This window comes from Danio rerio, chromosome 15 (assembly GCF_049306965.1).
Source record: "Danio rerio strain Tuebingen ecotype United States chromosome 15, GRCz12tu, whole genome shotgun sequence".
Lineage (NCBI taxonomy): Eukaryota > Metazoa > Chordata > Actinopteri > Cypriniformes > Danionidae > Danio > Danio rerio.
The window spans coordinates 40,284,391-40,307,687 of NC_133190.1; the positions used below are offsets into that span (position 1 = coordinate 40,284,391).

At 34.6% G+C, this 23,297-nt stretch overlaps 2 protein-coding genes across 17 annotated transcripts in view; one reads left to right on the top strand and one right to left on the bottom strand.

The window, feature by feature from the left end:
• Positions 1-12,590, bottom strand: part of proser3 (proline and serine rich 3) — a 27,030-nt gene extending 14,440 nt beyond the window's left edge. For 9 of the 16 annotated variants that reach the window (XR_012390386.1, XR_012390385.1, XR_012390384.1 and 6 more), the window contains exons 1-7: positions 12,557-12,584; positions 12,227-12,317; positions 12,038-12,149; positions 9,620-9,912; positions 7,178-7,332; positions 6,957-7,072; positions 1,350-1,438 (exon numbers count right to left, since the gene is read on the bottom strand). Coding sequence is in view for 12 of the 16 variants with exons in the window: in XM_073922788.1 (XP_073778889.1) it covers positions 1,350-1,438; positions 6,957-7,072; positions 7,178-7,332; positions 9,620-9,912; positions 12,038-12,149; positions 12,227-12,237 (776 nt within the window). In the remaining 4 variants the exon portion in view is untranslated. Of the gene's footprint in view, positions 1-1,349; positions 1,439-6,956; positions 7,073-7,177; positions 7,333-9,619; positions 9,913-12,015; positions 12,150-12,226 lie in introns of all 16 variants that reach the window. The other 7 variants (XM_073922785.1, XM_073922787.1, XM_073922783.1 and 4 more) reach the window with 3 other exon arrangements.
• Positions 12,591-12,743: 153 nt separating this feature from the next.
• Positions 12,744-22,664, top strand: lin37 (lin-37 DREAM MuvB core complex component). Its single transcript, NM_001017888.1, is given in 10 exon segments — positions 12,744-12,812; positions 13,699-13,773; positions 13,863-13,929; positions 18,127-18,177; positions 18,297-18,326; positions 18,622-18,707; positions 19,938-20,095; positions 21,855-21,986; positions 22,208-22,281; positions 22,396-22,664. Coding segments are annotated over 9 exon segments (711 nt in total). The 5' UTR covers positions 12,744-12,812; positions 13,699-13,739; the 3' UTR covers positions 22,475-22,664.
• The last annotated feature ends 633 nt before the right edge of the window (positions 22,665-23,297 follow it).

Genomic DNA, 23,297 nt, shown 5'->3' on the forward strand with positions numbered 1-23,297 from the left:
GAAAAAACCTCCTCATTCCACGATGCAGGTGTCTGTGGTCCTTCACTGACTTGGTCGGTGCAGAGAATAGTGTCAAACAGCCATGTGTATAGACTATCCTGAAGCAAAATGCGGTGAAAATTCTACACGATGGTAATAGTTTGATTGCAGTGCTTACATGTCTGTACTGCACATCAATAATGCCACTAAAATCAGTATACTACACATATCTTAATTTCATTTCTGTTTAGTTCTATTATGACTTTAGTCAGATTAAAGTAATCAAAGTTTGCTGTTTACATGGTAGACTCTTAATCAGAGTATTGTCTTAATCGTATTAAAATCTGATTATAGGGTATATGAGCTAGTGTTGTTCCCATACTGATAAACTTTCGGTTTATTGTGAACTTTTTTCCATTTTCTACGGTTCCTTTAACAGCATCGATGTTATAATGTCATTAAAATACATTCAGTTGAAAAAACTTTGGCATTCGTTTAGTTGCTCAAGCTTAAAACGAGACAAAAAGCCGTTTAATTGCACGCGCCAGTCAGAATTGGCAGGCTAGCGCAGAAGCTCCATTGAATATACTGTGGTAAAATAAATGCTCATTAAATGCAAGACATGGCGGGGGATAATGTAATTTATTGCAGTGCTTCTTGAACAATCTGAGAGCCACCTTATATCGGTTATCACTCAGCTAGTGGAGATTACTGAATTTTAAAGAAAACAGACCATAAATGCGCCGGGTTTTGCATTGGCATACAGTTCGCAAGGAGCGCTTAACCCAGGTTACTGGCAAATTAAAAGTCCCATTAGCATGCTTCGGCATGTACCCTATTAGTGTGCATGTAAACATGCTCAGTGTGTCCCAATATTTAGTAAACCAATTTATTTATTATGCATGCATTTGTATGTGTGTTAAAAGTTCAATTACAATTACCAATATTATTTAATTTTATTATAATTTAATAAATGCTTTAAGTTTATGAAAAGTTGTAGATAAAATGTATTACTATTATTATCACTGCTATTAGTTTTATTCATTTCAATAAAATAATAATTTATGACAGAAATAATTATATATTAAAATATATTTGAAGATAAAAATAGTTTAAAACTTTTTTAGTGGAATTGTACTAATATTTCCCATTATCACACATATTACCAGTATTTTTGATTGTAGCTTTGGTGATGATCATATGACAACCTTTCTTATTATTAGCATCAATGTCCAAAACTCCCCTGTGGACTTTCACACTTGAACATTCAGTACTGACACTCATGCTGGAAACAGATCACGTTGTTGGTCATTTATCATAGTGAAATGTCATTTCCCCTCATGAGTGAGTGTGTGTTTACAGGATCTCACCTCCTCTGCAGTAAACGGCTGGCTCGCTCCTGTAGCTGCAGTATCTCTGGTTCTTCTTGATCACAGTGCGATGATTCACATAATTCACTCTGGAAATAAATGTGTGGTGGAGATCTATCAGTTTACTAGCAATTTTAATAGTATGACCAGTGATAGCGGTCAGTTTTCTGTATGTGCTTTAGGGCTGCACGATATTGGAAAAATCTAATATTGCTATATATTTTTTTGTTTGTGATATATATTGCAATATTTCACCAGATGACTTAATATTGAAAAAAAATTATAATGTTAGATCGATTAGGATGATTCTGCAGTGGGAGTGCATCTCCATAAAATCTAATAATCTATACAATTTTTGGGGTCTCCCAACACATTTTCGTTGTCGTCTGTGCTACTTGCAGTGCATTTCTGTATTTGCATATGTTGTGAGTATTTTCATGCACTAGTTTAGTCAGAGATTCATGACTTAATGTTTTCTATTTGCATCTCCACAAAATCTAATGAGCAATCTATAAACTTTTTGTGGTTCCCCGACTCATTGTCGTTGAGGTTTGTGCTATTTGCAGTGCATTTCTGTATTTGCATGTGTTGTGAGTATTTTAATGCATAATCTCTAAATACAATCAAGAAAAAGATACAATTGAAATAAAGTGTTTTATCATTTCAAGAGTCCAATGATCTTCAAATACAGTGACTGAATGATAAAAATAAATTTAATTCAATAAAATAATCATAGGTATGGTCAAAAAAAGGGTAGAATTTCTTATACCTGAATGTTTTAAAAGTCATTATGCAATTACAGGCATCAAAAACACATGCAAGTGATAAATTATAATACAAACTTAACGTTGCATATTCTGTGATGTGACTATTGCGAATGATCACATTGCGATATCGATGCTAAACGATATATTGTGCAACCCTAACGTGCATGGCTTTATGACCAGTCTTGACATTTAAGGCCAAGCAGGGATAGTTTTCACCAGTCATATGAATCTGAGCCAAGGGTTGCATAACAATTTACGAAGACATAATATCTGATGTTTAGCAGACATTGTTTGATATCAGGTGGTCTAATTATGTTTGAGAGTTCTTTTTCTTTTAATGCAAAGCCATTTCCATTAATATAACAACATTAAAGTTATTCAAAGGAAAGCATTGCAATACTGTCCCTGCTCTTGTCTGAACACTATCACTTTATAATGCTAACACTCTTATCAATTCTCTGTTCTGTCTTCTTTTGTATATTTATATAAAAATTACTTTAATCTAGTAACATTAACAAAGCCTTTTGAATGATTTATTTATCCTCTTTACAAAAAACAAGCCAAATTTCACATTCTAATGAACTCTCTTTCTCCATAAATACAATAAAAATTGCAAACTGTTTCATTTAACTAGGAATGAGCACATTATTGACATATTTTTCGTTCTTTGTTGCTTTGATAACTTCTAATTCTTTCTAATATTTGGTAGTTGCTTTGAATAGAAGTGTCTGTCAAATGATTTGCATGTAAATTACCAGAGCAAGAAATCAGGTCAAGTAAAGTTTAGGTTTACATTAGCTTGTGATTAGCTCTTTAGTCGATTTGTCTATTACAGTGTATATGTAGGAATGCTAAAGGTAATTTCAATACCTTTTTAAAACTTTTTAAAGATCTTCTCAGAATATTTCAAGACCTCATCCCCACTTTAATTAGTATGAAGCCTTTAAGTAAAAAAAAAGTTGTCAATAACCAGTTGAAGTTAAATAAATCAATGGGGCACAACCAAGCAACAAAACTCAGAAAAGCTCGTAAGAAACAAAGCTTGAAAGAATAAACTATGTGGTTGTTTTCAGCGACTAGCTTCAGCCACTGTTTAAACTCATCTTTCTCCAACCAGGAGTACGTAAACTTACATTTTCCCTTTTTTCCGTGTGTTTCGCTCTATGGTTTCGCCACATGTGGGGTGTGTCACATCACCTTCCCAGGTTTGTTCCAATTACGTGACATCACCTGGAAGGTGGAGTTTGGCCGGACGCGCCTCGGCCTGAACCAATCGGGTGGATCGAGCACGCCATTGTTAATATTAGGCAGAAAATATATTTATATAGGAATATATACTTTGGACAATGCCTTGGACAACCTTTTAAGAGCCTTCATTTTCTCATCATTTATTTATCAACTTTTAATACTTTTTAAGACCCAGCAGACACCCTGTATTAATTGTTCTTTTAATATTGTTGAATTAAAAATATCTCTTTTTTTAACATGTTATTTACTCTAAATCAGAATTTTCAGAACCATTACTCCAGTATTTAGTCCTACAAGATCTAATTTGCTGATGTGGTGCTAACATTTCTGTTTATTACAGTAGGCCACAGCCACATCACCCTGCTACCCAAGACCGGTTACTCACTGAAGCTAAGCAGGAATGAGCCTGGTCAGTACCTGAATGGGAGATCAACTAGATTGCTGTTGGAAGTGGTGTTAGTGAGGCCAGCACAGGGCGCACAAGCTGCAGTCTGTGCGAGTCTTAATGCCCCAGTAAAAGTGAAGAGGACACTTTACTGTCAGTGGGCGCCATCTTTAGATGAGACAATAAACCGGAGTCTTGACTCTCTGTGGTCATTAAAAACTCAAAGGCACTTCTCATATAGAGTAGGGGTGTAACCCAGGTGTCCCTCCATTAGCCCTTACCAATCATAGCCTAGCAATCATCCCCATCTACTGAATTACCTCCATCACTGTCTCACCACTTCACCTATAGCTTGTGCCTGTGGCTGTGGTCACATCATCCATGTGGATGCTGCACACTGGTGGTGGTGTGGAGAGACCCCCCTCATGATTGAGAAGCGCTTTGGGTGTATGGCCATACACTATAAATGTACTATATCAGTATTGAACACAGTGTTGCTTATTATTTCAGGGGAAACCATGAAATACATTTTTTTTTTCAGAATAATTTACTGAAGCCATTTTAATATTACCAATGTCTTTACTGTCATTTTTTGTCAACTCAAATGCATTATACAGGCTCATAGCCTGGGGGGATTTGGGTGGTTCGAAAGACCCACCCTGACTGACAAAGGTCAAGAATTTGTCCCATACATGAGCTCATTTGTCCTATTTTTATTACTATGCCATCATAAATTGTAAAAAATAATCTATCAAAAAAGGCTTTAACACCAAGCAAAAATTGTGTTGGCTGTTGTGTTAGTGGGACTGAGGAAAGTTGAATGTGTGGGCCAGTTTGCTATTGAAATGAATGATATATAAATGGGCTACAGTTTTTAATTTAAAACTTTAACAGATTCCAATTTTTTCTAATGATATAATTGATGTATATATGATGTAAAGGATAATTGATGGAAATCTTTAGGAAATGTTTTTGGTACATAAAAAATGTGGTTATGATGAGCATCCAACAAGCTAATGCAGCAAAAATAGTGCTTAAAATGTCACTAAAAGGCAACCTATTTAAACATCATAATTAAATAGAAAAAGAAGCGAATAACTGCAGGAAAAAAGAACCACCTCTGACCAGACTGGCTACGGGCCTGTTATAGCTGAATAAATATTCATACAACCCTCCTCTCCCTCATCATGGAGGATTTTTTTCCAGCTACCACCACTAGATGGCAATAGTCATTCACCTTCCTGCATTATAACATCTTGAAACAGAAAATGTCTACTCTGATTTACTTCTATAGTTCTTTCATCTGCTTAATGAACAATTCAAATGACACTCAAGCTATGGTTGACAGGTCCAAGAGATTATATATCCAAATGACTGCTCAAAACCTGTCCAAAAGGAATGAAAACTAGCCCCATTTCTTTCCCTTGTCCAGTCATGGTCAACTGCTAGATTCCATCAATGAGAAATGTTTACCATATCTTCTCTGATGGTTTGTGATACTACACATATTTGTAGATACAGTGTCTTTCCGCATACGTGACGAGCTATAAGATGATTTTACTTTGCTAACTTGCAGCAGTTTACCCACGATCACTATTCCTTGCCTTTATAAAAGAACTAAAAAACCTTTTTGGATGCCATGGATAAAATAAAAACAAAAAAAAATCCCTTACACTTATTAAATGTATTTATATTATATAACTTGCTATAGCCAATATCTGCTTTATATTGTTTTTTTATTTTAGTTTGGAGGATTTTTGTACACTTTACACTTTGTATATTTTTTTTGTTTTTTGTATATTATTTTTCTGGATTAAATATGGCGCTCTTGTGTTGATCCTTCCATGTTTGATACATAATTTGTAAAGCTGAAGGTCATTTTGTTGTATTTAGATTTTGTATTTTTCAATAAAATAAAAAAGTTGCAGAAGTTTTTGGGTTGCCAGGTATATATAACAAAATTAATGCCCTTTATGAAAGTATTCAGTTTTATTTATGTATTTGCAGCAAAATAAATATTTGCTGTGACATGGCATGTTACGAAAGCAGCCCCAAAAGAATGCGGTCCGCAACTTCAAATTCTTTCCTCACCACTGCATTTTCAAAAGAGAACAAACCTGTCAACACTGACTGCCATCTTATGTAAGCCCTACATCACGTGTCAAAACCAGTTCCTAGAAAGCTGCAGCACTGCACAGTTTAGTTCCAAGCCTGCTTCAACACACGAAAGCTGCAGTCACACTGCACTTTTCTCCCCACAGACTTCCATTCATACGCACGAGAATGCATCAGACCGGAAACGCAAGGTCATGTGTAGGCCCACACGGAATCTGCGTTTTCCGCAGAATTCCACAGATTATTGCAGATTTTTAGCCCATCATTTATTCTGTTTATTTAGTTTATTTAATTTATTTAGTTTTTTAACTAATTACAGTAGTATTATTGATTAATATGAAAATGTTCATTTGATTTATGTACAATACAGTTTGTAAAGTAATATTTTCTGTCTTTTAGTAGAGATATTCTCTTATATGAGAGACTTGTTTTGTTTACCAAATAAAGTGAATCTAATTAGATTTGCAATTTAAACATTAAATAAAATTTAAAAAGGTATTACTTTTTATTTCACTAAATAAGGTTTTAGTTACGATACTCCCAAAATAATTCCGCAGAAATCCGCAGATTTTTACCAAAATTCTCCGCAGAAATAGCAAAAAACGTCCGCAGATTCCGTCTGGCCCTGGTCATGCGGCAAGTTTTGCAGTCAGGTGCTTTGAAAAGTTTAAGCTTGGTGAACTCTGACCTGTGAAACCGCATCACTTTACTGCGTGAGACCAATCAAGGATCAAAACATGACCTCTCTGGACAGATATTTAAAACATGGACCATTCGCTCGCTATTTTAAATGTCTAATCATCTTCTTTAATCCCACCCTTTTTCGCAGCGCCGTACTACAGAATTTCGCATGCTCAAACATGTGACTGCGGTATTACCGGTAGGTTTCAAACAGAACTGAAGAACTCAATTAGTTTGATCAGCTGTGTTTAAATAGGGTTAGAACTAAACTGTGCAGAGCTGCAGCCCTCCAGGAACTGGATGTGACACCTGTGCCCAACAGCAATATAACAAACTGTAAACTGTTTGCCATTCTCCATAACACATGGTAAAAAAATAACTGATGAGAAATCAGTTTTATGTGAAACCCACCAGCAGGCTGAGGTTGAGCATGTGTCTAGTTGGAGACATTGAAGTTTCATCAAGCCGAGGCTTCGAAATTGGGCTCTGGCTGATTTCAGGATCATCATTCATGAGGTCAAGTGCTTCTATATACAAAAGACAAAAAAAAAGTTTTTTATGTATTACTTCACATTATCTACATGGAATCCTTCAATATAAATGAGCTATATTTAATAACTGGGTCTGCACACCTCTGATATGTTTCTCTGAAGATTGTGTTGGTGTTGAACTGGATGGAGGAGATGTGGACATCCACCAAAATGGCTGATCTACTCCTCCATCAGTCGTCTGGTGCTGCCTCTCCTCTCGACTCTGTGGCTTTCCGAAACGAAAGCGTTCAATGTACCTTGAAGAATGCAATTGCAAGATCAATGTCATTAAACAAAAAAAGTAACAAGGCATTACGGTAAACATTGCTTCGGAAAGAGTGTCTGAGGATGATGTGTGACCTGAATGCTTACTGAAAGTCCAGCAGCAGATGTAAAAATCTCATCCATTTTCTATGCTATTAAAAGTATCATCTTTTATTTTATCTTTGATGTTGTTTTGACATGATTTTACAGTAAGCCTGTCTATTTGTGAGGTAAATGCTGTATAAGTTGCCCTGTAGAGACAAATAAAGATATGAGACTGAGCAATTTTTTAAATGGTCATAAAAGCCTCTTATGCTTACCAAGGTTGTATTTGTTTAATCAAAATACAGTAAAATATATTTTAAAATAATATATCAGAATTTAACAAGTTTATTTTAAGTCAAAGCTGAACTGTCAGCAGATTTCAGTCTCCAGTTCTTCAGAAATCATCCTGATATGATGATTTGATTGATTATTGTAGAGTTGTACAGTTGTACAGCTTAATATTATTATAATAGATCTTTAAATGGAAAGTTTAGACATTTAGCATTTATTTTGAAGAGAAATAAATCATATAAATAAAAAATTAAAATAAAAGAAAGGGGAAGGTCTTCAATTTCATGCATATTACTCTTGTACTGGTTTCCCCGCACTAGTTATCGATCCAGTGTAGCATTCAGTGCAAAGTGCTGTTATACGTTTATAAATTCTCCATTGCCTGGCCCCTGAGTATATCTCACAGCTAAAAGGTGAATTACCGGTTTGTAAACATTCAGGATGCACGGACATCTAGGTTGCAGAAAAAAAATAGGAGTGCTAGCATTTACAGCAAGGGAATGACAGCCGATGCAATACAGAGTTTGTTGTTCTATTAGAGATAAGTTATATTGATTACATATTATATATATTATTTACATAATGCTTTCAGCATATTATAACAGCTTGTCACCCAGTGATAAGTACAGTTATTCTGCAAAATTAACGCTGAAGTGAGCGGTGTACATCTGACAGGTATATTTGCGATAGCACCCTCCCCCACAACACGACTTGTTTGCTACTGCAACAGGTCTTTTTTTTTTGCAACCGATATGCACGGTTAAACCCATGTGATGTCATGTGTGACGTAGGTTGGTAATTTGCCTATAAGTATACATCAGCCAGTGAGATCTCTTTGCTCTAAGAATTGACTTTATCTAACAAAAACAATCTGACGCTTGAAATGCCGAGGTGATAAAGCTTTTTCAGTAGCAGCTCCAAGACTTTGGAACAATCTCTCCTTCCACTCTCCTTAAGAACATCTCCTACTTTGGAGTCATGTATTTTGTGTTTTCATGTACAGCACTTTGGTACTCATTGTGGTTGGTGGAAAGTGCTCTAGAAATAAAATTGAGTGGAGTTGAGTTAATCAGGGTTTCTGAAGGTTTCATCAAATCAAATTTAAGACTTTTTAAGACCCTTTTAAGACCATTATGAATGAAATTTTAGACTTATACAGGGCTAAACACAAATTATTTTTTTAAATGGGGCAAAAAGAATTGGCAAAAAAATCTAATCTAGTCAACCACATATCTTAATGTGTCTAGTTGATTTTTTCAACATGTTTTTTAAATGACAGCATTGTCAAAATGAAGTTTATTAAAAAGAAAATTAGAAAAATATATTTGTTTGCTTTTTGTCCAGACTAATTGACTATAGCTCATATTCAACCTAATATGTTTCTGTTATGTCATGTAAAGGAATATATTGCTGTTATTATCATGAGAAGTTGTGTAAATGTTTTTAGTTTTAGGGAATTTAATTAGGAGAATTTGCTGTAAAATTTTCTAACAGCTGTTGTCAACTGTATATATTTGCAAAAAAAATTATATGAAAAAAATATATAGATGAATTGTTGGAGATTGGATGGGTGTCTTTTAAAATTAAAACCAGTTAAAAAAAAATTAAGACCCCCAACACAGTATTATGTGAAATTAAGACTTTTTAAGCCCTAAAATTGTGTTTTTTAAATTTTTAAGACATTAAAAATTATAAACATTTTAAGACCTCGTGGATACCCTGGTTAATACATTTAATGCATCATTGCTGAATAAAGGTAATGATTTCATTTTTTGTATATTTAAAAACGTCTTAATTTAAAATGTACTGTATTTTATGATATCCTCATCCTGCAAGAATAAACACAGTATTGTTTTCCATTTATTTAAATATCCTTTTAGGGTCAGATCATAAAGTTATATTTAAATGTTATATTGCCAACAGAGTCCAATGATTTGCTCTTACTTTGCAAGAACTGATGGTTCCTTGGATCCATTTGTCTCCGGTGCAACCATGTTTCTCATGGCTTTTGTTTGAGCTTCAGAGCAGGGAGAAATGTTAGTGTTGTCAGCAGAGCAACTGAGCTCAGTGGAAGGCCAAGACTCAGAGAAGCTCAGCTGGCATTCAGTAGATGAAGGAGGGCAGAGAACCACACTACGTGATCTTTCATGGAAGACCTGGTCCTCCTTTCTTAAAGATGCTGTCTGAGGAGGATCTGGAGGACTTGGTGGTTCAGCGAATCGGACTGGACTCAAGGCCTGTAATCGGCAATGCAAAAAGATAACATCACCAAGTGTTAATGTTAATTCATTTTGTAAATCTTATCAACATGAGTTTCAGTTTCCTGCTTTGATGGTGTAAAATATACAGATCACTTGTTAATGCTGTTCAGAAGAGGACTCTTTTAAACAAAAAACTAGTCTACTACAAAATAGGGCAGCACAATATATCGCTTCAGAGTTGATATTGCCATGTTGCAGGATCTGCAATGTCAAGTCCAGATTTTAGTTGACAAGACATTAAAGTTAAAACATAGTGGAATAATTTCCAATTTCAACCTAGAAGTGAAAGTTTATTACTGCCATTTGTTTTTAAGGCCTGTGACCCTTTAAGAATTCCCAGCAAATTGAAGCCATTTGGGCACAATGAAACACCCATACACACTTGCATTTATACACTCATACACTATGGCCAATTTAGCTTATTCAATTCCCTTTTACCACATGTCTTTGGACTGTGGTGGTAACCAGAGCACCCTGAGGAAACCCACGCGAACATGGGGAGAACATGCAAACTCCACACAGAAATGCCAACTGACTTAGCCGAGACTTGAACCAGTGACCTTCTTGCTGTGAGCCAAAAGTGCAACCCACTGGGCCACTGTGTTGCTGTGAGTTAGTTTTTTTATTTTTATTTAGTTCACACATTTTCAAGTTGTGTAAACAATACACGAACAACCTAATGTTTAATGTAAAACATTTTAATGTTTCGAAGGAGTTGTTGCAAAATGTATTAGTCACAGTTATGGGGCTTTGAAAAATGTTATGGAAAAGCAAATAAACTTTAAAAAAAAAGGTTATGTAGCAAATAAAACTGACAAAATGTTTTTTTTTTTCAATTGTGAAATAAATGCCCAATGTGACATATATGTAACATGAAAAATGTATTATAAACGCCCAATGTGACATACATGTAACATTACAGATCTTTCACATGGAGGGGTTGCATTTCCAAAACAACTGCAGAAACATGTTATAAGTGGTTCATTTGGTCTGTATTATATGCCCCATAATTTTTCTATAAGGAGAAATTGGTCCGGGTTCTTATGGGTTAAACATTTGTAGCAGGGCTGCACAATTATCGTTTCAGTATCGATATCGCAACATGTGTGTATGTAATAGTAACATCGCAGGATATGCAATGTTCAGTTGGGATTATAGTTGATCAACACAACAATTGAGAATACATGTGATTTGTGTCATTTGAGTCCTTGCAAAGTATAACCATAAAACAAACTGTATTATTTTCATGTGTTTTAAAGGCATTATAAAAAGAGTTTAAAGCATTTGGGCACAAAAAGTTACATTTGTAACCTTAATGAAGAATACTTTAACTGAATTAATACAATGAAGACTTTATAGTTTCTGTACCTGAATACTGTTTGACTCTCTGGAAAACCATAAAGTACTATTTATATTCACTTTTTCATTGCATAATTGTAATTATTATGCTTGCAATTTGTTTATTTATTTTTACATGAATTACACCCTCGCAAAATCATATAGCTTTTTAATTAATTGGATGTTATTGTTTTACTTTTTACTTGTCCAGGGACTGCAGGTGGAAAATAGCAATCCTGCTACAACCTGGCACAGTGCATCTTTCCTTTTTGAGGTTAATGCAATTTTTGTGCATTGTCCCTGTTAAATAAATAAGTTAATAAATTCATTCATTCATATAAAATCATGGATTCTTTACAAATAGAGCTGTTCAAGTTATCTGTTGAAATTGGATTTATATATCATTATATATTTCCAATACTGTGCTGCCCTACTAGAAAATTTGAAGTACTTATATTTTGTAGCAATATATTTAACGTATTGCTGTTAAAATAATAGAACAAAAACGCTAAACAAAGACTTAGAAATAAATATCAGTTGCCTATTTTGGGTGAAACCAGAAACACTTTCCAGTAAACTAATAAGTCACTGACTGATTGAAAAAAGATTATGTCTCAAGCAAAGTATAGTGAGTTACATATAGAGGTTGAAATGCATATACACAAATATGTAGCCAACTATTAAATCTGCAGCAAAGTGTATGTCCTTAAACATGATCAGAAACATACAAAGTAAAGTAACAATGAAAAGCCACGTCTCTCACCAGCCGTTTTTGTTGCTTTGGGATTTTTCTGGATCTAGATGGACTGTAGTGGCTCTTGGACAATGGAGGATCCGGTGGAAACGGATTATGTCTTGTGAAAACGGCTGCACCACTGAGAAAGTGTCAAAGTGTTTTACATTAGCCCGATGTAATCCAGTTTATTCTGACAGGATTTGACACCAAACCTACCTTGATCTCATAGCTTTGATGCAAATCTCTTCTGCTCAATAACAACAAAATGACGCAGGTTGAGAGTCGTCATACTGCAAGACCCATGAATCTAAATAAAGATATAAGTTAGCAGTTTAGTAATTACAGTGTTTGTATGTTGGGTGAGCTTGAACAGTAGTTTAACCGTCGCGTCATTACGTTGCCACGCAATTAAACGGTAATTTAGCCAACTATTAAATAAAATATACGCTATATAAAATGCCAAGACAATACATGTACGAATACAACCACGGCGTTTTTGTAAACTTATCGTATAGTATGATATTTCTCTAATAATTGTTTCCTTACTTTTCGAATCGTGTGACTGCGTAGTATCTTGGGAAATGTAGTCCGTAAACGGTTGTTTACATTGTTGTCGTTTTCAGTCGGCCAACCAATAGCGTTTCGTATTTAGTGATTGACAGCACTGAGAGCCAATAAGTGTGTCGCCTTCTCATCGGCTGCAGCCAATGACGAGGCGGGAATCTCGTTGCGCGCGGAAGAGGAATGTCGGATTTGTGACAGAAAGCGGTTCGTCGTCAGTCTCTCAGCTAAGGATTGTAAGGTGAATAGCGTGCTGTTTTGCGTTTATAAAGTACTACTACACAACCAGATGTTATTATTTCGAGTTTAATGTAGTTGTGAATGAATTTCTGAAGTCGACGAGGAGTTTAAAAGGGGTTAACTTGGGGTTTATGTGGTTTTTCAGCTAGCTAACGTCAGCTGTTTATATCATTGTAACATTAGCTGATTAGCAAAATAATACTGTCGTTGTTTTTACTTGTTTTATACTTCCTGTGCTGTTTCCTTCTTCTACTGGTTTCCGAAATGCGATATATGTATAATTTGGTGTGATAAATATAATAAATTGCAATGGCATATTAAATACATATGATACTTTTTAACCTAAACTTAAGATCTACATAACCTAGTTTTATTTACATTTTATGGTTAACTCATTTTATTTAAATTAGTCAAATGTTTTGATAGTTGTGGATATTAGAGTATGTTTAAGTTTATTTTAACCAATTTGCATTCTATTAGTCAGTTTTAACTATGGCATCTGAATGCCATCAAAAAGAAAATATGATTTGATATTCATTTTTTCGTTTAACATTTTTATTTATATTGGTCATCTAGTTAGTAGCACACCAGTAACATATTGAAGTTGGTTTTATATTTGTTCATTTTAGGACAATGACAACTTGTGACATGATCCAATATTGTTAACCACACTACTTTGTATATTCAGTATATTGCATGTGAGCTTGACTTCAAATCAATATTAGCAATGTTTAATAGACTATAAACAATGTTGTACTTTGGTAGTCATTAGCTGCTAATATGATTTCCCTGTTTAGAGTTTGAAAACAATGCTTTTCTGAAATTACATTAAGGAGAAACTCTGAATTTGTGAATATAAAACCAAATTAACATCAGTGAAATTGCAGGTAAAGAATACTGGTTGTGTGAGGATCACGTCGGAGGCACGATGTTACACTGTAAAATCAAGACTGAAAAAACAGGTGAGATTGTAAGCAAGGATTTGGTATTACATATCTATTTGTATCCCTCAAAAATATTATTATCTGTAATAAATAAGGTTCTTTTGCAGATGCTGGGGCTCGAAACCGGCTTGATGCGGTGTTACAAGGTCTGGTTGAGAGAAGTGACAGTGAGAGGTCAGTGCATTAGTGCAACACCAGACTTTAAAAGCTTCGTACAGTAACTGTGAAGCTACAAATGGACCACAGGCAATTAAAGCACATTATTGATGTTTTCGCTTTTGCTGCTGATTGAATAATTTGTCTTCATAAAAATTCAAACTGACATTTTTATGATATAATTTTACAGTGGTTTTCTTCCCCTCCCTCCCGCAACATTTGGACAAACTGTTGCTAAAATGCATGCAAAATAAGTGAAATACTAAAAGTGTATTATGTTGTAAATTATTAAAAATGTATTGCTCACAAATGAATAAAACCTAGGTGTTTAAAGTATTAAGGTTTTAAATGACAGTTAATTAGCTTTTTGAGGCTGCGCTCTAATGGTTTATTAGGGTCTTTGAATATGTCATCATCATCAAAAGTTTTTAGTTCTAAATATGCTTAAAGACCATTTTGAGGGATGTAATCAAAAACAATGGTCCAACGTATTTCCTGTTTTGCCTTTTTAATATCTATAGCTTCCCAAATTCCAAAAAGAAAGCCACATATTTATAAATAATGTTATGATCGCTGTTTTAACATAGTTATGATTGAATTGCCTCTTGTTACAGTTATGAAATAGTTTGATAACAAGCAGGAAATGTTATGGCAACAGTGTTTCCCAATGACATGACCACTTTGAAATGGTCTATAATTTAATAATATAGTAATACTTAATATTATAATAATTTATATATATATATATATATATATATATATATATATATATATATAGGGGTGTAACGATTTATCGTTGTATGATTTATTGCGATGAGAAAATGTCACAATATGCATCGTGGCGTTATGACGATTTGATTACGATATGACATCCGTTTTCTCTTATTAGTTAAGCTGTTTGCACGTGAGCTAAGTTCCACCTGCTGTCGCACGTGAGTTCAGATTGCAGCAGCAGTAATGTTAGCAGACCAAGATGAGTGGAGCTGAAATAGAGGATGGCCCATCCTCTCAAAATCAGACATTTGGCAACATGTCCAGGGCTCGAAATTGCGACCATTTTGGTCGCATATGCGCCCGGAAATTAATCTATGCGACCTCATAATATATCTGGGAGCATTAGTGCGACTGCAGATAATGGTTGTAGTGCGACCTGTTTTGATTTTTTGTAAAAACGTGCTGAATCGCTCTTTCAAGCCGCTATATTGGTTCATATTAGCTGTCAATCACTCAAGGTATTCAGCTGTCAGATGACAGGGAAGGAGCTTTTATGACCACGGGAAATGCAAACGGCTGAAGAGTAAAAACTTAAAGCACACAGGTTTGCAAACCCCACTTAAAGTTGAGGCGCAGATGAAAGCGATTATGACACGTCACGTGATGAATAATGATCCACCAGCTGAGATCAATCGAGTACGCGCTTCATGGAGAAGGTGCCCGAATCTCCATGCGTTGCATTCACTGCGTGTTCAGCGCAAATGTCCGCTAAAAGTCCAATCTAATACTGTACATATCATCGCCGAAGAAGCTCGCCTTTACTAAGTTTACACTGAAACTGCGGCTCATAACAAAGACCGGTATTGCGACGATGGTTAGCGCAAGAATCCTGCTCTGCCTGCTCATAAATTGGGTCGACTGACTCGCCTGCTTTCCACTAACACAGAAAAATGAAGATCAGCTCAGACTGAACCTTTAAATTGACACAAACTGAAACCAAAACTTTTAAAGAGTGATAGAAGTGAGACTTTCTTTCTTTTGTCTATTCTTTTTTGAGGTGTATATTATTATTTTTTATTTATTTACTGATGACTGCTTTGCAGCTTTCATCATTAAATTGAATGATTTATTATAATCTTTTGTTTGTTTTGTAGCAGAAATATTATTTATTAAATTGACATGCATATAAAAACAGCAGTACAAAATAAATATTTCTTACTGCAATGCTTCATTTTTGTTTGATGCAAACTATACAATTATTTTTTATAAAGTAAGTAAAGACTTTTTATAGCAGATAACCTACATTCATGCACATTCAATGCAGTATCATAATGAGAAATGGAATTCATTGTTACTATTATTGTCATTTTCATTATTATTAATATTCTATAATTATTAGACATTCATTTTGGAATTATTGCACACAAATATCAATGTCTTCGCAGCATTAGTTAGATAGTTGCTTCTGGTTTTTGTCAGTCCTATTAATGTTGTTTTAAAATACAATAAATCCTTTAAAAAAAAATATTTGCAGCGGTGCTCATTCATTTTTGGTGGGTGCTCCTAAATTTTTTCTGGTGCTCCTAAAAATTTTTTGGTGCTCCTAAATATTTGAAGTTGGGAGCACCGGTGCTACCAAGTAAAAAAGTTAATTTCGAGCCCTGATGTCAGTTGTACAGTCATTGCTTTAGACTCGTCCGCTTTTTGACACGCATACTGGGTCAAACATCTTAAGTTTTAAAGTCTTCACAGTGATTTACATACTTTGCACAGCGACATGGATACCTCCTAATGGTGTTGAAAGAGTCACATACTGTATTTATAAGGTACAATTCACCCTAAAATATCATTCTGTCTTCATATAATGATGTATTGGCGGCCGCAATTTCACACATGACGTGAGCTGACCGTGAACTGTTACTACAGAGGGCGGAATATGATAGACGCGCGCGTATGGCAAGCCGTTTTAGCATATAAACCTTTGTTCTGACTATCCATAAATATATTTAGAGATATCTCTAATTATATTTTGACTAGTCATAATTATAATTCGACTAGTCAGAATGACAATTAGAGATATCTGCAATTACAATTGTACTAGTACGAAATCAGATTGGAGATATCTGCAAATATATTATGACTTGTCATATTCCTCCATTGACTTCCATTGAAAAATATTTGCAGATATCTCTAAATGAGTTTTGACTAGTCACAATTGTAATTAGAGATATCTCTAAATGAATTTAATTAAATATGAATTAAATACCTGGAAATTTGGATTTTTTTTGCACACACAAGAAACGCAAGTGACCAAGCAAAGCCTTAAGCACTTAATGTTAAATTCAATTGAATAGAAAGCTTTTTTTTTTTGCACCTTTACTTAAATTGTTCCTTAATTTTGTCTCTGTCATTTCAATAATATTTTTTAAGAAGTTTTTAAATTGTATTATTTTCCAGAGACAGGCCTGTTTAATTTATTTTCTTAAAGAAGGTTGAGTTTAACAAGATGAAACAAAAGAAATACATAAAAAATAGTTTACTTGGTAAAATTTGCATTTCAGTTTAATTTTCAATTTTTATTCCAAATATCGTGATACATATCGAATCGTGAACATTATATCGTAATAGACATCGTATCGTGAGCTGAGTGTATCGTTACACCCCTATATATATATATATATATATATATATATATATATATATATATATATATATATATATTTCAGTGGGACTCTCTTTAAATTATGGTAAAACAAATGTATGATGGGGGTCATCAGTTTGAATTAGACATACATATTCTAATGTATGATAGAAATAAGTCTTTTGTTGTTTTTGTGCTGAAAAAGGTTAACAGTAAATATTCTAATACATATTCTTTTTTTGTTTTTGACCCATATATAATATTATTGATTAATTTAGATGCCTAGACACATATTATTTATATTATACACAATATAGGATTATGTATTATACATTTTGCATACAGTATACTCATGTTACATGAAATATGCTATATAGTTAATCTCTTAACTGCTTGATTGATTCATTGAAATATAAACTGTGCTATCACCCTGCTTTAATCTATTTACCCTGGAAGTGGTAATGTGCGGTGAACATAATCACCATATATGACATCTAAAAGATATTGTTTCCACTGCACTTAGATTAATATGTATAGTATTGATTAGTTGCTTTCTTTGTTCACTTATATCTCATGTGTCTAACTAATTGCTATCATTTTACAATTCATATATAATTCAGCTGTCTGAGTCATTGCCACACTGGTGGTCAGAGATGTAGAGATGTCAGGAAGTACTCTCAAAGTTTTCTCTTCTCCGTTTTTAAAGAAAGATCAAATTATCCATCATGAGCAGTAATGCGTTAATTTATTCCCCAAGAGCACCGCAAAGGAATAGGAAATAGTGTAGCTGTAATTAAAGGGAATAAATGGTCTGTACAGATGCCAACTAAAAGCCATTTTATGTTCTCTTTCTTTCTCAGAGAGCAGAATGAAGAGGATTCTGGGAAAATGGTGGCAGATTCTTTGGCCAAGTATGCATATACAGGATTCTGTGTGTGTGTGTGTGTTTGCACATGGATTGGTTTATTTATATATTTATTTATTCATTCATTCATTCTTTTCTTTATTTTCCGTTCTTGCTCTTCAACAGAGATTTGTCACCTTCTTCTGCAGGCAAAAGGCAAGCAAAATCTTTCCTGACATTTATTTTGCAGAATACATTAAATAAAACAGCCTCAGCAGCTTCTTCTAACATAATTTGTTATTGTATTGGCAGCAAAATCATGGCTGATATATCTTAAGTATGAGTATGTCGCATACCCTAACTACTCTGCTGTTTGACCCTCTTAAAGCTCTTCAGCATTTAAATGTGTGCTTTATAAATATTTACAATAGCGATACAAACAGAGCATCAAATATTATTTCCTAATGGATTGGTTGATTTTGCTTCAAGAGCCTCTTTATGCTTCTCACAGACCATCCTCACGATTCCCACAACACAGAAGGAAGAAGCGTAAGGAGATGGACGATAGTCTATCTGAAACTAACCAGCACAAACAAAGTAAGGAGTAGATCGAAAGCAGTTTCATGTGCTCTGCGTACTGTACTCCTCTCATTTCTGGAAATAACACCAGCAAAATTAGGATATTTTGTTTTTACATGGCCATCTAATTTTGCCTTATCTACTACACTCACCGGCCACTTTATTAGGTACACCTGTCAAACCTCTCGTTAACACAGATTTCTAATCAGCCAATCACATGGCAGCAGCTCAATACACTTAGACATGTAGACATGGTCAAGACGATCTGCTGAAGTTCAAACCGAGCATCAGAATGAGGAAGAAAGATGATTTTAAGAGACTTTGAATGTGGCATGGTTTTTAGTGCCAGACAGACTGGTCTGAGTATTTCAGAAACTGCTGATCTATTGGGATTTTCACGCATAACCATCTCTGGTTTACAGAGAATGGTCTGAATTAGATAAAATATCCAGTGAGTGGCAGTTCTGTGGGTGCAAATGCCTTGTTAATGCCAGAGGTTAGAGGAGAATGGCCAGACTGGTTTGAGCTGATAGAAAAAAAACAGTAACTCAAATAACCACTCATTACAACTGAGGTAATGTAGAAAAGCATCTCTGAACACAAAACACGTCCAACCTTGAGGCAGATGGGCTACAACAGTAGAGGACCACACCAGGTGCCCCTCATGTCAGCTTAGAACATGAAGCTGAGGCTACAATTCACACAGGCTCACCAAAACTGGACAATATAAGATTGGAAAAACGTTGCCTGGTCTGATGAGTCTCGATTTCTACTGCTACATTCGGATGGTAGGGTCAGAATTTGGCGTCAACAACCTGAAAGCAACCATGAAAGTACCAACTAGGTACTAGTAAGGTGTGCCTAATAAAGTGGCCAGTGAGTGTGGATGGCAATTCATTTTATTTAAAAATTGTGTCCTTTAAAACTTAGATTGAAAGTAACTAGAAAAGAACGCGACTTACTGTATTGCATTTGAATTTTCTTTATGCATATGTAACTAATTTAGTATCTTACAGAAAGGTAAATTGTTTTATGTTATTAAAAAAATGCTGTTGGCTTTTCTTATATGTTTGGTCTGTGATATGTTGAGGGAGTATATCTTTTTACTAATAGGTTTTTTTTTCTTGACATAATCAATCTTTTTTTGCCAAGTGTGAACAAATATACAAGGGATTTATGTTTTTCAGCATTTTTTTCGGGGGTCATATCCTGTTTTTTGACATGTTCAATGTCTTATCTTCTCCACAGATGCTTATATCATCAAGTTATTTGACCGCAGTGTAGACTTGGCTCAGTTTAGCACCACCACGCCACTGTATCCCATTTGTCGGGCATGGATGAGAAACAACCCTGCAATGCGAGAGAGAACGGCACCCAGCCCTCCTCACAGCTCCGGGGAGGAAGAGGTCACGCCAAACATACACTATGCAACCATTTTAAATACTTATCCTGTTTAGGTCATTGAACTAATCAATGCAAATGGCTTTGAGTCTGGACCTGTTCACACCTGGCTCTTTCGGAGCATTTGTGTTCAAAATCTTGTGCATTTTATTTCTTAGTTAAGTTTAAGCCTATATGAATATGGCAGTGACACTTGCATCTGCATCAGCTTTTTTGAGATTGCCTGATCAAGGTGGTCTTAACCTAAATGAAAATGAACTACAGAGTGGTTGAGGGAGAGTTCAGTTTGACCCAATTGACTAACAAATCAACTGGTATTTTGAATCTTCTTATTTTAATGTAGTAAAATGTAATTAAATATGTATAAATTATACACAAAAATTAAATGTATATAATTTATTTAATGTATAATTCATATACATTTAATAACTTTTTTGCCACATTTAGAGCAGGATAGGACAACTGTTTTCCCTTGTGACATGTAAAAATACATTTTGGTTCACTTTAAGGATTAGTTAGTCATGTAGTTACAGTGGAAGTCCACCATTCCTTAGAAAAGCAGTGCAGGCAATGAATCTACATCAGGGGTCACCAACCTTTATGAAACTGAGAGCTACTTCTTGGGTACCGATTAATGTGGAGGGCTACCAGTTTGATAAACACTTCTCAAATAACAAATTTGCCCAATTTACTTTTAATTATACTTTATGTTTTTGGTAATAATTAATGATATTCATCCATGTGAAGACACTGATCACAAAAGTTATCAATGATTTAACAGGGTAGGAAATACCCTGTATTTAATGTATCAATGTGCAACACTTTATTTTTACATATCTCTGCAAATATTTACATTTTTAAATGATTACTTCTATATTAGATGAAGCTTACTGGTAAGTGGCGCTATGGTGAGCTATTTTTAGAACAGGCCTGTGGGCAACACATGTGATCCTCACGGGCTACCGTTGGTGACCCCTGATCTACATGTTTAAAAAAAATAGCAGCATCTTTTTTTAAAGTGAGACTTTTTCTTGACTGATGAACTTCTATTTAAGTAATTCTGGCAGCGGAGTTCCTTGTAACAGTTCTCACGATCCAGCAAATACCAAGGGCTTTCAAAAGTGAAATAGTCATTAAAGTGTCCACAATCCATGCATGCTTTTTAGTTAAGCTCATAATTTGTTTAGCAAGAAATTGTCATGTTATTTAATTCTCATAGGGACAAATAACTGTAAAGGTCAAGCCTAAAATTCCTGATGTAAACACAGTAGAATCAAGTGCCCTTTTATTCTTACTATATTACATTCTAGTGCTCGTTTTACTGTAGACTTCACTATAAAAGCTTGAAGAATAGATTTTATTAAATGATTATTCTTTATAAATCATGTCAGAGTTGTGTTTTACTTGGCACGCATGTTTAGGGTGCGGTTGGCTCATTCTTCGAAGGATTGTCCCTGGAGCAATAGAATAATTAAAATCTCATGTCTTGCCCCTCAGCAGTATGTGTTGTATAACTTTCCAGTAACCTTTTAATTGTAAGGCTATCATCAGAGTTAAATGGTTGCTGTTATTAATGCATCTGCATCCGCCTTTACTTTCCTGTCTGAATTCGTTTATACAATGGAGAGATAAATTCATCTTTTTCTTTTGAATATGCCTACAAGGTTTCTATTACCACTGAGGATTGTCCTTGGTCTCACTTGCAGTATGTTATGCCAAAATAAGCATCACAATTGAGGGAAACTTTGATTCTTCAACTTTCAGATGACTGACATGCTGAACGGCAAAGGACAGAACGTCTACAAGCTTCCTCCACCTGTTTCCTGTCCAGTCAGTTCATCTGGCGAAGCTGTAAATCTCAGGATTCCACCAGTAGAGAAAACTGCACAGAATCAGGTGGGCTAGGTGGAAAATGTTCTGGAAGTTCATATCTTTAAAAATCTGCTTTTAGGCAACACCGTTGACAGGGATGATTGATGACAGAAGATAAAGTTCCTGTCAAACAACTTTTCACAAGTTAATAAGAAATGTGATGTGTAAACTTGTTTCAGTTTAGATCTGAAAATGTTTTATCTCTCATGTCATAAGATGATTTACATGTTGTGCATTTTTTTTAGTCCATAGACACTGCAGCAGGCACCTCGACACTAATGTTCAATCATATCAAACGCTGGAAGAAAATTAGACAGAAGTATGCTTTTACTTTATCATTCTTTCATTACTCTTAAAATTATGGGGGTTTAGGGGAGGTTGATGTTTACAAATGCATTATATATGTTACTTATGACTTGTTGATACGTTTTAGGTGGAAGGAGGCCTCCAGCAAGAACCAGCTGAGATACAGCGAGAGCATAAAAGTTCTTAAAGAAATGTATGAACGTTAGAGCAACTGTTAAGAGAATTTGGCAAACATTTGCAAGCGGGAAGGTTTCAAGGAGAGTGAATTAGTAACACCAAATTTTTTAATAAGAACCCATCCTAAAATATGTGAGTAATCGATTTTGTAATGTGTTTATCTGTAAACAACAACAAAAGAAAAATTTGGAATTTTAAATAAATTTACAGTACTAAAACCGGATTTAATGTGTTTATTGCTTTAAATCATTTTATGAGTTCTGCCCATTTTTGCTTGCAGTTTTCAGCTTTTCAATATTGATTATCATCAGTATTTGCATGTAAATTAAACTATAATGCATCTTGAATCTGAATGTATCATATGAAACATAATGAATGAATTTGGTTGAACATACGGGCAACAGTAACCTAGCTAGTTATATCATAACTAAGCCCACACGGAATCTGCTTGCACAGAAATCCGCAGATTTTTAGTTCATGATCGCGTTTTTATATTTACTTGTGTAAATGTGTCAATTTAAATTTATTCAGTTTTCAAATTAATTTCAGTAATGTTATTGTCTAATATGGAAATGTTCATTTAATTCATTTAAAATACAGTGTGTATATTAATATTTTCTATTTTTTAGTAGATATGTTACCAGCAGTGTGTGGAATCCTGCTTTATATGCCTAGGAAATGTATAGGACGCCTGATGGTTTTTGGCAAAGTATGAAATATCAGTTTTTGTAAAGATTTTACATACTTTTCCTAGGCATTCTACAGAATTATCAGGCAGGGGTGTACAACTCGGTCCTTGAGGGCCAGTGTCCTGGAGGGTTTAGCTCCTACCCTAATTAAACGCACCTGAAC